Source organism: Falco punctatus (genome assembly GCF_963210335.1).
Source record: "Falco punctatus genome assembly, chromosome: 14".
Lineage (NCBI taxonomy): Eukaryota > Metazoa > Chordata > Aves > Falconiformes > Falconidae > Falco > Falco punctatus.
This window is the reverse complement of record NC_137594.1, coordinates 11,191,207-11,208,296: the sequence shown is the minus strand read 5'-3', so window position 1 is coordinate 11,208,296 and position 17,090 is coordinate 11,191,207. Positions and strand designations below refer to the sequence as shown.

The window sequence follows — 17,090 nt, the reverse complement described above, 5'->3', positions numbered from 1 at the left end:
CATTTATAAGGATCTGATAATGGCTTTTCTCAAGGTCTTGGCTTCAAGGACCATATGTAATACTGCAGTGAATTCCATGTATCACCTCTGATGGAGAGAAGAGCTGATCTGTCTTGAGTGAATGGGAGTTAAAGAACCAAGTATCTCATATGAGCCATCAACTACAGCTCTGGAGACTGCTCTGGTAGGAGCTGTTCTGTCACAGAAACCAGCAGTATTGCGGGAGAACTGAAATACTGACATCTATAGATGCTTCAAGTCTAACAGTTACAAGAAGAAGAAACCCATAAATAATACCCATTCTTCCCTAAAATTTCCTTCGTTGACTAGTTTACAGCGAGAACGAGTTCAGCTTTTCTGCCCATCGCTGTTCGTGTGCTGTTTACTGCAGTCCCTGTGTCTGGCCTGGCCTGCGGGATTTCCCCAGTATGATGCCCCAGATGACAGGGAAGGACCTGCAACGAATTAATGGGATACACAGAGCTAGCAGTGGGGCCGGACAGAGCTCTGCAAGAACTGCAGCCCTCGGTACTGCCTTCTGAGGGTGGGAAGGTGACAGGCTCTCCTCCAGGTAGCAGGAAGGCTTCAGGCCACTCTACCCCTGCTCCCCATTTGCATCATATTTGCAAGTCAGCTGCTTCCCATCAGCATGCCTCCTGCTGGGAGGGCAAATGAGGGGCTCATTCAGACCACTGTGCTTTGGCAGGACTGTGCGCAACCAAACATCGACCCCTCACATCTGTCCCTGGGAATCGATGGAAACATCACCCTGCTGTTGCAAGCTTAACCACGTACACACAGGTCCCTCCAGCTGTTACTACATGCATTCCACCAGTGACCCCAGCATGACAGCACGGTACCTCCTGCCCAAATTTTCTGAAGCTGCTCTGCTTTCCCATTCCTGCTACGCTTATGCCATATTTGGAAATAACCTGGTCACAAGCTATGGGGTTGCAACTCCACAGCGCTGTGACCAGGCTCCCAAACCTACAGGAGCATCTAGTTCTCCTGATCAGTTCCCAGGCAAACAAAAGCCAAGGAAGAGCAAGAACACCAATGAGAGACACGACTTTCTTAGAAGGAATACAATTATAACGTAGATAAACTACCTCCATTTACCTCCCCAAATTAAAACAATCTTTTTCTTACGCTCTTAACTAAGAACGAAATCAGAACGTGATCCGCTCTGCTGCTGACTGCTATTCACTGGCCAGAAAGAGGCTGCAATGAGCCAAGAGACAAGTCCCCCAGTGCAAGAATGGTTGAAGGCAGGAGCATGCACTCACAGTGGCTGCTACAGCACAGAGCAGAGGCTTGCAGAGAGGGAGGACACACACCTCTGGGGAATACCTGTGGATTCAGGACTATGGGACAACTCCACAGACTGTTACAATGCATAGCAGCTCCTGTAGCTCTGCTAGCGCTCTCTTCTTGGCCTGCACAGCTTGCATGGTAGTGGTCAGAGGACAGAGTGCAAGATCAGCCTAATTCACCCTCAAGCAATATTTTTTTTTTCTTTTAACATCCCCCACCCCTAAGTCTTTAACTTCCCTCACGTACCACTACCATACTCTCAGCAAGGAATCCATACATGAAGCTGCACTAAGATTTACACCTCTTTACAGAGAGGACTGGGGTTTCCAAGTGGGGTAGCAAGATCTGGGAATATGAAGTAGTTAAAGTAATCTCCTTTTTAATTGCTACTTTTCTGCCTTTTCCTGAGAAAAGCTTTTGAGCTTTCCTGTCCACAGAACTCTAAATTAGGCAAAGTTGTTTTATTTTATTAGGGAAACAAGACAATTCCTAGTATTCTTGCTATGATGTTTGCAGGGTAAGCTGAGAGAAGACAGAATCACTTTCTGAGAAGCAGCTGGCTTAACACAGGCAGGAACAATGTCAGAATTTGATTTCTTTTGCTGACTTTAACACAGCAGTGAGCCCCTCAGTCTGCTTCTCTCCCATCCCTCTGTGCTACTGGGAATCTGCTAAGACACGCCTGGGGGACGTTTGGGCTTCTAAGTCTGTGCCTTAAATGTCCCAACAGTTCCCTAACTTGCAGAAAGTTTATTCCTATCAGGTTCTTAACTTCCATTTTCTTGGGAAAATCACTGCAAGTGTCTCCCGTCAGAAGCCTACTACAGAACATGTCTAAGAACTAAAGAGGTTTCCCCCTCATCCCTCGAAAACTGAATGTTGTCCAAAAGACTGAAATTTTTAGATTTTAAATCTCATGTTTATGCTGAAATTACAAGCTAATAACAACAATCATGTGATTAAGTCTGGATGAAAGGTTTTCATCATGCGGAAAGTACATTCCAACACAGTTAAAAATAAAAATCTCAAAGGTTTGAACCCCTCCACCTCTCCTCCCTCTCCCTGTGCTTCTGCAGAAACACAGGAAAGAGCGAGCTGAAAAAAGCAAGGGAGAAAAAAAAATGTATCTCAAAAATGCAAGCAAAACAGTAACCCATTTCAATTATAACAAAAACCTTATTTTCTGCACAAAATACAATTTGCTCTTTTCAACAGGCTCCAGCTGTGGTAGGCTGAGAGTAAAGGTGTAACCCATGAAGGCAAATATGGCTTATATTTTAGGAATTTCCATAATTTTTATGGATTGCATTGATGAGAAATGCATTTGCACACTCCGAACTGCCAGTAACATTTTCGTTGTGGGATATACTTTGAATAATTCCTTTGCAAAAAGCATGGCCATATATTCATTAGAAATGGAAAGTCATTCTGAAGACCCAAGCTTCTAAATGAATGGTATTTCAGTAAATGAAGGTGGTATACATTCAACATACTGATTCTCCAACTCATCATTCTCTAAGCTAAAATGTATCATTCCTCTCCAATTTCAATTCCCAGCCATGCCTTCCTCTTAATCTTAATTATAAATGGTCTGCCACTTATCAAATCATTCTTGTGTACTGCACAATCCTCACCCTTAATTGCACAAATATTTTATTTTTGGAACAACACAGCTCAGCAACAAGCTTCATTTTTCTTTTCATGACTCAGTCTCTATTAAAGCCTTTATAAAAGCTCTGTGCGTATGGAGAGAAAATTAGTTGCTCCTCCGTGGCTAACAGTTTTTAGCTAATCACAATGCAGCTCCACATCACTCGGAGCACAGCAGTGATTAAAACTGTGCCTGCAACAAAGCAACATTGTACACAGCGATGACGTGCTCCAGTCAAAAACGTCTCCCCTCTTGTTATGATTGGTATTCCCCAGATGTTTGACTTTGAGCTCTAGCTTGGCAGGCAAGGCTTTGTGGCTGCAATTCAAGTCCCAAGCTTGAGCAGCTCCAGTGTTTATTCTCATAATTTACACTTTGTGATGGCTTATGGACAGTTACGTACTTGGTTTCATAGCCACCACTTCAAACCAAGGGCCTGATCCTGCCTTTATGGAATTAGTGGTAAACGCTTCCCAATTCCAGTACTGGCAGGAGGCCCCAGATGACTAAACGGTCTCTCCAAGCAAACAAGCCAATATAAAAGAACAATCTGGTTTAAAACCAATAAAAAAACGCCGGAAATCTTACTTACTAGGAAGTCTTCTTCACAGTACACCTTGCCATTGACGTTGTAGAACGCTTTTCCTCGTAGTCTTCTCCCTGTTAAAGTAGGGTACCATCAGGATTTTGTTCTGCGTCCCCAAACCCGATGTTCAAGATGCAAAGTGAAAAGCACACCCCGCTGCGCTGCCTGCAGGGCCTTCCTGGCCCCCCTCCCCCCCCGGAGGGTCCATACAGAGACATGGGTGAGGGCTGGGCTCTCGGCTCCATCCTGCCTTCAATTCCTTGTCAAATAACGTGATTTCTAAGTGCAGGTTGTGGAGCCCAGCTGATACCAGTTCCTGGAAAACTTGTAATCTAAACCCAAAAATTATTGTTCTGGGGAGAAAGGCTCATTTGTAAATTGAGACAATTTTCTTAGCAGGTGAAATCACAGCAGGCATATATCCGCTGCAATCAACATCAGCGGTGTGTTTGTCTCTGAAGGACCAAACAAGGGATACTGCATATGGATGTCCCTGTCACCTTTAAAAATATTAATACATTAATCAATGCCACAGCAGCTACACCCACAGCCTGCAATACTAAAGCAGTACAATGCACACATGACAGAGGGAAGGGCAGAAAAATCACACTGAAAACAAGAGATTTCATTTTCAAGTTTGAACATCTGCCATTTCATTAGCACTTGCAGAACTCCTATTGACAAAGCCTGTGATCAACGTTAACTGATGGCTCCCTTTACAGCTAAGAAATGCACAACAGACTCCAGAGAGTCCCAACAAAAAGGATTAAACCCAGGAATTCAAAAATGCTCGAGCCCAACCAGTTTTTAGATACAGCCGATCAGATCTGTCTCACGCCAGAGCTGCTCCACTGAGGGCAACGCCATTTTATCAGTGTAAAACCAGAGAGGGAGAAGGGAAACCGCACTCATCCTGACTCGCTGTGTTTCCCCTCTGTGTCAGGGTCCCACTGACCAAAGCTCCCAAGACGTGGGTGCTCTCACAAGCCGTGCGCAGCCTTGGCGAGCGGATGGCAATGTGCCTACTGCGGGCTGCGTACCAGCTGCCGTTAGTAGAGACACAGAGCAAGGAAGAGGGCAAGAGGCTCTGTATTTACAGGTCAACAGATGACTACTCCCAGGTCACTGCCGAAGCTTTTATTCCACAGAACAAGCTTAGATGCCTCCTACTGAGGCAGAGTAGCTGCACCATAAACGCCGCTGATCTTTGCAGAGGGCCTGACTCTGAGGGCCGGCGAGCTGAGCCAGCTGGCCAGGCACAGAGGGGGCAGGAGTGCTCTCCACGGTTTCCATAAACAACATTGAGGAAAATATGATTAATTTTCAGTGCTTTAAAGTGCCTTTTACACGTTGCCACTGTGATCTGATCCTGGGAAACAGTGTGTGGCACAAAGAAGTTGGGATCTGGGCTGATGCTTTTGGGAAATCACATGCTGCATGTAGTTGTCTGGCGGTTTTACTGTCGTGGCCGAGGGAAATGCTTCTTTTGTGTGCACATTCTTGGGCTGTCGATCTCACGGGCTGCTGTCTCCATACTGCTGGTAGGTGGAGTCAGCTCTTGTTTGTCTTCCCAGCTGCCTGGTAGCTCTGGTGGGGACCAGAAGCCTCATAGCATGGGCAATGCACTGAGACTGGTCCCATCTCCTCTGAGAGTCTTCAGTAAAATTGGTCCATCCTACACGTTACACAAACAAGGCATGGGGCTGGGACTGCAATCAGGGGGTCACAGGGTCTCTCTGAACCGATGCAGGAGCAAACCATCTCTAGATCTTCCCTCCTGCTTACCCAAGCCATTTTTAAACCTCTCCAGTGAAAGGTAAAGGAAAGGTAAATGGAAGGGAGGGAAGAAAAGGGAAGAGGCCAGAATGGCTTTTTTAAAGGACACGTTGAGCTCTGCCAGACCCAGCCTTGATAAACAGCTTGTCTTTAGATGGTGGAAACAAAGTGGCTGCACCCAGAACAGGGACTTGCCTTGAACGAGCTGATGCAGCGCTCCCACCTTGCTCATATGCACCGCCAGTGCAGAACCACCGTGTTTATTTCAGGTGGAGAAGCACTGGCCATCACCCTCACCACATACCCATCGTGGTTAGCATCAGCAGGAGATAATTACGAACAAATCCTGAACTCCAAGGAACAGCTTAATTCCAGGAGCCATCAGCATCTCCCAAGGCGCTCAAGAAGGTGCACGAGGACCCATACATCTGGCTTTGCATCCCAGTGTGCAGAGCCTGGCAGTGCTAAGGTTGACAGAAACACCCCCAGTTCTGGTCCTGTTGTTCCCTTAGCCCAGCATCACCGGCAGAAGCCAATGGGGTCAGAGCTTTCCCAGAGGAGGAAGGAGTGGGAAGCCTACCACCCAAAGCAAACAAGGCAAACCCAGTGTTTTGGACTGGCTCTCAAAGGCACTGATGTTACCAGATGTGTTCGGCAGCTGATTGCCCTGCAACTTGAAACAACCTAACCTCACCCCAGCAGAGCAAAGCTGCAAGCCCCCACCTCAGCTACTGCACAAATGTGAGCCCCTGCTCACTGCTCACACCCCGCTCTGCAAGCCCCCCCCGCCTGCCAAACACCGACAGCTGGCCTCCCCTGCCATACAGCTGACGTGGTAAAACCAGCTCCGTTTTACACAGCACTCGCAGAGCAACACCTTTCAAAACTGAGGAAAACTACAATTTTCCCCGTTTTACAGCTAAAAAACCAAGCCACCTATTAGGGAACTGGCTTGCCTAAACTCTTAAAGCAGGCAAGCAGCTTGCTCACATGATAATTACTATTATTAGCAATAATTAGTAAGATTGACAGGCCTTTTACCTTAGAAGAATTTCATTCAGGGATCGTACAATAATTATATCATAAACAAGAAACAGCAAGTTATCACACAAACAGCTGTAGCTGCGCTACATTGGCTTCCACATACTGCATTTTAGAAATAAGGGCAAAAACCAGGCGTTCCATTTGCCCTCCAGAGGAGTCTGCTAAATGACAGCACTGAACACGGTCACACAGCAAACTCTGCGAGTGCCTGGGCATCATGTGAAACCTGCAGCGAAGAGGGAAGTGCTGGCAGTTGCAGCCAGGGAGACACAAAGGAGAGCATCAAGGAGATGCAGTGCTGGTACCTCCCAGCCCCAGGGCAGCGGCGCAGCACCTCAAGGGTAGGGCACCTGCCCCTAGCTTGATGTACTGGACAAGGCAGTTTCACCCTCCAAGGTCCTGGAGTAACTGGGGGGCCTGCACAGCACCAGCCTGTTCTGTGTAGCTGTAACTACTACTGTCAATCAGGCAGAGAGAACAAATTAAAAAAAACCCTAATGTTGCTTTAGCCAGCCGAGTGAAGTGCCTGGCCAGCTAGACAAGGTATTATCATCCTGCCACTGGTACACGGGACCTGCTGCTTGGCTTGCCTTTGAATGACTGAGTATAGCTAGCTGAGCCTGGGTCACTATTTGCTTTCATAATACTGAAACAAAAAAGTCAAGAGTTTCTGACAAAACTTGATGCAACTTGCTGATCGCTCATTATTATTATAATGAGCTCTTATAATGAGCAGCCTAGCGCAGAGTTCACAAGTACGGGGTTTCACAAACACTGTGCTGCTTCCCTCCTTCTGCTGGATACCCACCTTGGCACGCCTGCCCTGTCAGACCAGTTTTGAACAGCAGCGAGGATGAGGCTCCATTTCACACCCGACCAGAAGAGCAGCAGGTCAGCCAGGAACGTGCAGGGGGACCATGGGATGGGGCAGAAGCCGCCCAGCCTGCAGCCCGCGTGCAGGCACGTAACACCAGCTTTCACATAGAAACCTTTTTCCCCAAGTGCTCTTTAGCCTTGTTTTACCGTAGAAAATTAAGCTTAGGCACTCACTGTGACAATAAATGCTTGTTGCAAGTAAGTTTTACATTTCTTGACTGACACCCACACATTTGAGGGGGTTCCACCACCGCAGGTGGGAGGCAGGCAGAGACCTTGCAAATGCTCCAGCAAAGAGTGCAAATATTCATGTAGATAACCTAGCAGTCAGTAACACGCAAGCTAGAAATTACTGTGTCCCAAGGAACAATCTCAACCGGTGTTTGCAACCAACATGACAAACATGCAAAAGGCGGCAGGCTTTTGAAACTTTTTAAAAAATGTATAAAATCAGAATCAGCTCTAGGTTTTTAATATGGGATTTCACATTTAACCAGTTTATGAGTCTCTGGTATTTAAATGTGTCTAGCAATTACTTCCTGCACAATTTTTATCTCCTATGTGTGGCAGAGTGAAAGGAAGGAATGGGAAAGCTGCTGCTTTAGCAGAGGATTCAACTCAAAGATTCAGCTTGCAAAAGGAAAACCCACCCACAGCTGACACAGGCTGTCCGCAGCTATTCTCTCCAGTCTCCACAACACTTCACTGGGTGGTGAAAACACACCAGCCAGGAAGCCAAGATAGGGTAAAACTTTTTCCAATGCTGTTTCAAAAGCTGCATCAGGCCCTCACAGAACAAAATGTGAATGAGACCGGGTTTTACGCTCTTGAGGAGGTGCTCCAAAAGAGCACTGAAAACCTCCTGCCCCCTCCGCTAGCCTGGAAAGCATCTTCCAAGCCCTCCCTGCTGCTGCTGGCAGTGGGGTATTTGCCTATAGGGAGGTGAGTTTATCAAGTCGCAGCCTTCAGTGGTAGATCTCTAGTCTCGCATGGGATGATGCAACCACATCAGGGGCTAACACCCCCCTCTTCGCCTTTGTAAGCCAAGAGATAGCAATGTCTCACTGTCACAGCATGGTTATTAGACCTAATTACTGTTTGCAGCATGCTTTGAAGTTGGAAAGTGCCAAGCATTATTATAATATTTTAAGTACTTTGATGATTAAAAACACACAACTGTTGGGTAATAATCATGATTTACTAGTATTGTAGTGTAAGCAACTTCATGTAAGAAGCCTGCATTGTCTCAGTGCCTGACGCTACTTAAAAACAAACAGCTCCCCTCTGACATAATGAGAAAGCTGCAGCCCCAGCCTCGCCTTCCAGATAACGCCTGGTGCATCCCTGTGACTACCAGCAGGCTGAAGAAAATAGACCAGTGCACCTTGTTGCCATCATGATATCTCTCTTGATAGTCCTGTGATGCATGTGCCTCTTCTTGTAACTGTGTGTGGGAAAGTTGCGGCGTTAGAAGGGACAAAGTAGGATACAATTAATATCCTTGTTATTTCTAACATTACAGCTGTGTGGAACAAGAGGATTGTATGTTAGTCAGAAAATGTAATTAGAACCTCCCCATATGGAATGTAATCAAAGCGTTCAGCTGTAGGTACCGCTGCTAAAGATAAGAAATTCGTTAAAGCAGAGCTAATTAAGAGCCCAAACAGCCCAAGCTATTGCCATGGAATATTACTCAAGTACCTGACATTCCTGCTGACTGGGGACATGCCTGGGTAGGTCTGACCACACACAAGCACAGCCCTTGGCTCTGCTGCTGCTTCTCCCATGGGGGCACAACCCCCTGGGACCCCCTGCGAGCAAGGCACAGGCTGCGGCAGGACCAGGTGGGATGGGGGTGTCTGCCCTGCTTGCTCCAGCCCCCAGCATGGCCATGCACTGCTCCAGCTGGGAAAGGGGCACCCACAAACTCCTGGCTTGTCTCACAGCAGCAACACAAATACACAGCATCCCTCAACAGCCCTTTCTGGAAAAAGGCATTATTGTATTACCTCTCTCATTGGGATTTCTTCCCCTTACTTCTTATTTTTACAAATTGTCAGTTCTAAGACTGAACGGGGCACTATGAGAATCTCTGCACTCTGGAAGCTTTGGTCTTTGGTCCATGACTCACACAGCCTTCTGAGCATGGCAGCCCCTGGCTCCTCATGCTTGACTGACTAAAGAACTGTGCGTATCTGGCTTAGTTAGAAATGTTAAAGATGGACCTAATTGCTTGTTAACTGCTTCAGACACCACTGCAGTGACTGATGTGACACCAGCATTGCTACCTGTCTCATGTTAGCACCTTAAGCGACAGCCTCTCAAAGCACTCAGACTAAAGCGACACGTAAACATACACGGCAGGATTAATGCACAACATCTGCTCAAATACTTCCCAGCGACCACAGTGGGGAAGGAAGATTCCCATCTATCACCCCAAAGCCCTGTACAAGTGAAACCAGATACAAGGTGGCTTGGGCTGAGCAAACGTATCTGCGTGCCCACTGCTCACCTCTCGCCAGTCTCCATCGCTGCTCAAATGGAAACAGAACGTTTACCCGGCCAAACCTGGTAATTCTGTTTTGCAAAAGCCCCCTGGCACAGGTCTGGGGCTGCTCTGCTTCAGAGCCACCTGCAGTGGCCATCCACGGGCTGCACATGCTCCCAAATGCAGACAGCACCCAAACCACTTTCACGCCCCACGTGCCACCCGTGGGCTGCAGCAGGGCCCATCGCCAAAGCCACGCAGGGGCAGCTGTGCCCAAGCCATCTCCCAGATGGCCTGCGGACCGACATGACAGCATAGGGCACCACGATGGGGACCACCGTCCACAGCTTATACTCTGGCACAGACACTGCAGCTTTTCTTGCCCTGCGAGGTGCGACCTGCCCTTTGAAGAGTGTCTGTGTGCTCTCAAGTGCGTATTTTAATGATCGAGACACCAGGACCAAAATAACTCAAAAGCTAAAGGGCGAATGAAACGTCCAGAATCCAAGCTGTTCTCCACAAACCCCAAGTTGGACAACTACTATTTCTGAACAGCGGAAGCTAAGATGATTCCAGGAACTGAAACTTCACAAGAAATATCAAGTTTTACAAACATGGAACAAATAATTGAAAATAAGTAATAACAACCCACCTCTGCTACCTCCTCTATCCCCATCATCTCAAGATAAAACTGATGCAGATTTTCACCCAGGAAATCTGTTTTCTTTCACATGGTAGAGGAGGTTCGCCTGCCCAGGAATTAAAGATGTGTCAGAAGAAAACAAAAGCTTCCAACACTTTTCCTTTATTTGTTACCATTTCTCCTTTACTTACATTTGAGTTTGGGCTCGCAGTTCTCCATCCCTCCCTCTGGCTTATGGCTGCCTATCTGCACAGAGATTTTCTTTGCACAAGGTTTCTGTCACTCTGACCACTCGAGAAGAGGGAGCACTGAGAATGCTTTAGCCCCCGGATAACTGTTAATTAATTTTTTCTCCTATGTCTCCTACAGGGGCCTTGCACAAAACCACTGAGCAACATGAGCACAACCTCCCCACAGTGGGGTCCTGGCGTTCAAGCGGCAGCCAGTGTTGCAGGTGCCAGGGCAGTGCAGGGTCTTCATAGCGTGGAGGGGCTGCAAGGAGGACTGTGCCCCAACCCCTGGGCTTGGGGAAACTTCCATCCCCCACTGCCACTGCCCCCTCCCCTCCTCACAATGCTCAATTGCTCAGCCTTTGTGAAAGGAGGGGTGAATTTCTAGGGCTTTCAGGGGTTTTAAGATAGAAGAAAAAAAAAAATCAATGCCAAATTCCTTTGAATAGAAGATACTGCATGTTGGCAGAAGCCACTTTTCACAGACTCCAGCCGTTTGAAATGTGAAACACTAAAAAGTGGCTACTGTGGATGTGCTGTATTCTTCTTTTCAAAGCAATCTGGCACACAATTTTGCTCCCCTGTTTCAGGACCCAATCCTGCATTCCTTTCACGCTCAGACTCCCATTGACTTTAAGGAATGCAGGATTGGATCCTAAATGTGTGCTTTACTCACACAATAGCTCCTCATGGTTACGATCTATTGAGAAAGGCACACTTTAAAAACCATTTGGAATTGCAGGCTCATCCACCAGGCCAGAATGCCTGTAAAGATCTTCCATTATTTCAGGAAAAATGCTTGGTGTGTGAATTACACACTCACACACACGGATGCACTCACACATTTTCCTGGTTTCAAGCTGCCGGCACAGCTTAGTTTGAGATGCATCAAAATATTTTGAGCACTGGCCTGATAGCTCATAAAGAAACCACGCGTAATTTTAGGGGTTGGTTTTTTTTGTGGGTTTTGGTTTTTTTTTTTTTTTTTTTGGGGGGGGGGGGGGGGGAAGCAAGCAAAACTCCAGGGGAAAAAAGGCCACCAAAGCAAACATATAAGCAGCTGAACCTTTAGGATGGTTTTTCAGACAACTTTTGTAAAAGCCTCTAAAAGACCTGCACCAGGCAAGACAAAACACAGCCTTGCTCTGCTATTTTTGAGGATGCTGTATATTGAGTTACGAGGCTATTACGATGCAAATCTCAAATGTACAAGCTTTTTACTTGGCCATAAACACAAAACAGTATACATTGTCCTTTCAGAAGAAAAGGTTTGCTGCTAAAATAGCAGAAGCCCTACGTAAATAACCAACATTCTTTCTGCCTGAGGTCACTGACTTGGCCTATTCAATTCCGGGCTAGTCTGGGATTTGACAATCTAAGCAGGGGAGAGGCCCTTTCCTTTTTTTCAAAAGAATGCTGGGATTTTATTTGAAATTTAAACTCTTGCAAACAAAAGGTGGCATCGTATGCTAGAGGCCTGTGAAGGTGGAGTACAGGATGTGTATTGTTTTCTCCCTTTACATAGGTTCTTTCAGGAAAGAGTATTCAGAGTCTGTGAACAAATTCTAATCGAATATTATCATCAGGTAGACAGACACAGGAAGATATGAACGAACATTTTCAAGAGATTAGATTTACTTTTTAAAAATATTGATGCAAGGAAAGCACAAAAATGGTTTAACATTATTATTTAAATTATCATTTAAAACAAGTTATTTTTAAAATCCTAATTGAAAATTCCTCTCTAGTTTAAGTTCCTATACCAACTCGTATTTGTACAGTAAATAAAGAGCTTTTCAGTACAAATTAACTGCTACAAAGTCAGTATTCATTGTCATTCTCTATTTCAGGTTGATCTGTCCTGAAAAGGCAGACGGCAGTTAACTGTTTTTCCTCCCAGCTACCGTTGCCCAGCTCTTACATGAACTCTCACAGAAGTACACTCTTGTATAATACAATTACCATTTCCATTTCTGGGCTGTTATCCAGGCTCTGCACTGCGCTCTGCTCTGCACCACCTCTCCAGCATGGGAGCAACGTGCCAGCTCCTGCCACACAGATGTGCTAGTACCACTCGCCTCCCACCTCGAATGACTACGCTAAGCTGAATTTGCAGCTGGGGTACATCGCGACAGCATCACTGAATTCATCACAATTTACACAAGCTGTAGACCTGCCCCAAGGTACTATCTTTGCCAGAAAAAAGTCTGTCTTCACTATGCATTCACTAACGTGTGGTAAAATCCAGATGAAAACAAGGTAGTTCATCTTTTTGACATGTTTGTAGCCCAGGGTAAACTCTAGACTCTCCTCTGCAGTTTACCTTAAACTGCCATGATGTCAAAATGAAAAACGTCATTCCCTAGGATTTTGCTTTGTGTCAGCTATCACACTGAAGGAAACACCTTTCTATCCAGAAGCACTCCTTTGCTGCCAAAATCCCCCCACATTTCTGCACTGAGGCAGGCAACGTGTCTTGCTTTGACCACTTTGCAGCGCTCACCACCACCAGAACCAGCAAGCCCCAGACTGGCTGGAGAGGGGGTGGCTGGTACGTTTCTGCCCAAACCTAGCTGCATGGCTTGAACTGTCAGTCTCCAGCAGGATTATGTAGATAGGTAGCTAATGTCTTTTGTCACCTTGCTGGAAACCCCCACCTTTCTTGGCAGGGTATCCATAATCTCCGTGCCACGTTTATTCTAGTGTGGAATTCTCTCTTCCTTTCTCTTTCCCCCTCCTCTTTAGTCAGGTTATTTACACTGCAGGGACAAGAAGATCTCTGACCTCTGGTACTAGGGCAAAGCGTTCCTGCGCAGACGGTATTATAAACTTAGCAGATACTTTCAAGCATCCATATAATTTGCAAAAGTTAAAATTGGCAGATGTTTCCTTTCTCTCCCACTTACGTATTTATTCTATCCCATACCACCCATCAATTTCAAGATTAAGGCATAAATTATTTCCACGGAGCTCCAACAGAAGAACTTATGTTGAAAAGGAGTTTGTAAAAACATAAGCCAAGCGTATTTTTTAAAACAGAAATACAATGGCCTGCATTGATCTAATACCTATTTTGGGCTTATATATTAACATGCATCTCAAAATGTATTTCTTGGTAAGAAAGCAGACATACTAACAGGGAAACGTAACATAAAGCTCCAAATGTACTTCAACTAAGATTCCCTTCCCGCCCCCCCCCCCCCCCCCCCCGGCTGGATTTAGAAATGCAAAAAAAGAGTAAAGACAAAGCAACACAGAGACTGGGTAAAAACCACAAGAGGCCTCCCCACCACTCGGCAAGCTGGGAGGGAAGGGGGTATAGCTCTTCCCCCAAAGCAGCTTCCATGGGAAGTTTCATTATTCCATCACAGACCCTGCTCGTTATCTGCAAAGAATTTGACATTTCCATCTGCTGTGCATAAGCCAGGACTTAAGAGAGTGCTTGTCTTATCACGCTATGCCAGGGTCCCAGTGCCAGCCCACTCTACGGCAATATAAAGCCATCACCGAACTGCAGCCTATTCCAGCCCAAGTCTTCCTAACTCTGCAGGACGCAGCCTTCCCGGCTGCTACCCACGCAACCTGGTGGGTGGTTTTCATTCAAGCTCCAGTAAGAACCACCATAATGGCAGCAACAAGGATCCATCTAGCCCAGTATCCTGTCTCCAGCTCTGGCCAAGAGTGGAAGCTCAATGGGAAAGAGCATTAAAACAGGGCTCATGCAGGACGATGTGTTCCCAAGAATAACTTCTCAGCTTCCAGCAGCCAGCACTTAAGGCCTTCCTGCACCACAGGTTGCATCATAACTATTATGTTTAATAGCCTCGCTGGACCAATCCTTCTTTAATTTGTCTAATTGCTCTATGAGATCATTTATACTTTTGGCCTTCACACTGTCCCTATGGCAGTGAGCTCCACAATTTCATTATGCATTGTATGAAGCATTCGCTTTTTTTGTTTTAAACCTCTGCTGATCTCAAGCTCCTGTTGCATCCTAAAGAACAAAGCAGCCCCTACAGTAACCACCACCAGACCAGAGAAGAGCTTTATAGTCAAAGCCTGAAACTTCAGTCTTCAGCCACACCTGGAAATGAACGGGACACAAATCCAGGCACAACTGGTATTTTTACCCTCTTGAGACTCCACTCAGGTTCTCTTTGTACAGCACAGAAGTGGACACATAGAAGTTGAACTGATAGTCCCTGACTCAAAAAGTTCACACTCTTTGTGTGAGCTCCCTGTAGGAGACATGATCGAGCCTCTGAGTTCTGCACCGCCTGAGGTAAATGAGCAGCCTTCACAAGGAGCGAACTGCTGTAATACGCAACGGGAGATAATTTCTGTGGGAATACATCCAAAAGAAGCAGCCACCATATTCCAGTAAGACCAGGGAAAAAAGGGGAAAAAAAGAGGGGAAAACAAAGAGGGGATGGGGAAAGAAAGATGTTTGGTCCCTCCTGACATCCAGGCATTCAGAGCAGGGCAAGAACCCATGAGAGATTCCACCTGACAAACTTAACTAGCAGAAGTTAGGTAAACTTGTTGAACTGAGGGCACTGCAGACCCCTCACCATTGCTACCAGGTTCTTTCTTGCAAGTCATTATTCTCTTCTTCATTCAAGTTCAGCCTCAACTAAAAATCACAGCTTAGCCTGGCCCTGAAGCGGATGGTCAGAATATCGATCAAGAGCTAAAACAGCAAGTCACATTGCTGAATATCATCTCTGAACAGTGAGCTGCAGCATCACCTACCTCTTAATACTTTATACATAAAAGTATGTTGAACAAAAGGAGTGGACACAGCCCAATCCTGCGGCAACATGCAACAGAGCCTCAAGGGGGATGAGCAATTTCCCTGAACGATCTTCTGCGTTGTCTCAGAAAAACAAGAATGGATTTGCACAGAACAGTAGCATCGTATGCGTCAGCACCTCAGCGTGAGCAGCATCAAAGGGTGCTGCTGCTGAACCTAAACACACCAGCCATGCTTGATCTGAGTCACATCCAGAAAGTGTCCAGCAGCCAACACCAATGTCACGGCACCCATGTGTTTGTGAAATCAAGCTCACAGTCCTTAATTCTTATCCCCTTGAGATGAATCTTTGCAATAAGGTGAGATTGTTGAGATCCACTGTGCCTAGAGATAGCACCATGAGCAACAGCTATAACTTTGTTCTTCCTGTGATAACGGAAGAATGTATTGGGGAATGGTCCTCAGGACCAGAAGTGCTCAGAAAGCTTAGAAAATTTAGTACACAGTGGAAAAAATATAAATATTCTCAGAATAGCAAAGCATTAAAACATTCTGCTGGTTCTGAAGCACATTCTTTGGGAACAGATTATTTAGCAGTAAATTTGAAAGAACTGCACAGAAAGACAACTCTTCTCTTGCTCACACTGGTAAACTGTATTACACTCTTAATAAAGTTACTGCAGATTTATTCTGTATGACTTTGAACAAAACCTTGCTAGGACCTTAGATACGTGTTTTAGACAATATTCCAGTATACTTTGCTGTAAATAGAATTGAAAATTATAGTTGCACTGAATTATGAAATGAACTGGGGCTTGCCCAGCCAATCCAAAATATAACCAGAAATCAGCCCACCAAAATGGCCCATCCTTGATGTTTTGTGGTGGACTGACCACAGCTTTGTGCACCAGGTCACATTAGAACTAAAACCACAAGCAGCTTCCAAGACAGAGAGCTGAATAGGTAGGACTCCTGATAGTGCACTCACTTCTTTTGGCACTCAGGTACAATAAGGATATTGTTCCTTTAATGCTTAGCTTTCCTTTTAAAAAGTATGTGAGATTTCAGCCAATTCTCCCCAACGATTAGTTCAGGATGAATGTACTTAACTCAGAATTCAGCTGGAAAGAGCCCAAGTAGATGCAATCAATTTTCCACTAAATCCACTTCCTTCCTCTCTTCCCTACCCAGCATGAGACATCAGCTCACCCCTACAGCCAGTGGTGACTAAGACAACGAAAACCTCTGCCTTCAGCCATGCTCGTATCAAACTTGGTTATTCCTTCTTTTGATTTTCCCTTTTTTGTTTTCACATATCCTGTTCACTAGCCCAACATTTGGACCAGGTGGAAAAGCAGCTATACAGCAAATATGAAAAAGCAGCTATACAGCAAACCACAAATACCAAATGCATTGGCTGCTGTAAACCCCAAAGTTAATCATTCAAAACTGCACAGAACCAGCTGCAGAACTTCACTGATAAAGGATGATTTCCCCTTTGCATGTATTTAACTGGAACCTTCCCAAGTTTTCAACATTTAGGTACTGTATGTCTGCATCTGCCAGCATCCATGCTGTGCCACCTCTATGTGTAACCCCAAATTATCATCACCATCTAAACACCACCGTACTCCTGAGATATTAACCGCTGGCCACTTTACTTGAACTAACCTCACCCAGCATGGTCTGAAAAAGAACAGTTGTAACAACAGGGATGATTTGCTACTAG

The 17,090-nt window shown here is 45.7% G+C and overlaps 1 protein-coding gene across 1 annotated transcript in view; it reads right to left on the bottom strand.

Annotated features, from left to right (window-relative positions):
* Positions 1 to 17,090, bottom strand: part of WTIP (WT1 interacting protein) — a 96,750-nt gene that overhangs the window by 22,298 nt on the left and 57,362 nt on the right. The window contains exon 4 of the mRNA XM_080364998.1: positions 3,558 to 3,625. Coding sequence (XP_080221124.1) covers positions 3,558 to 3,625 — 68 coding nt within the window. The remainder of the gene's footprint in view (positions 1 to 3,557; positions 3,626 to 17,090) is intronic.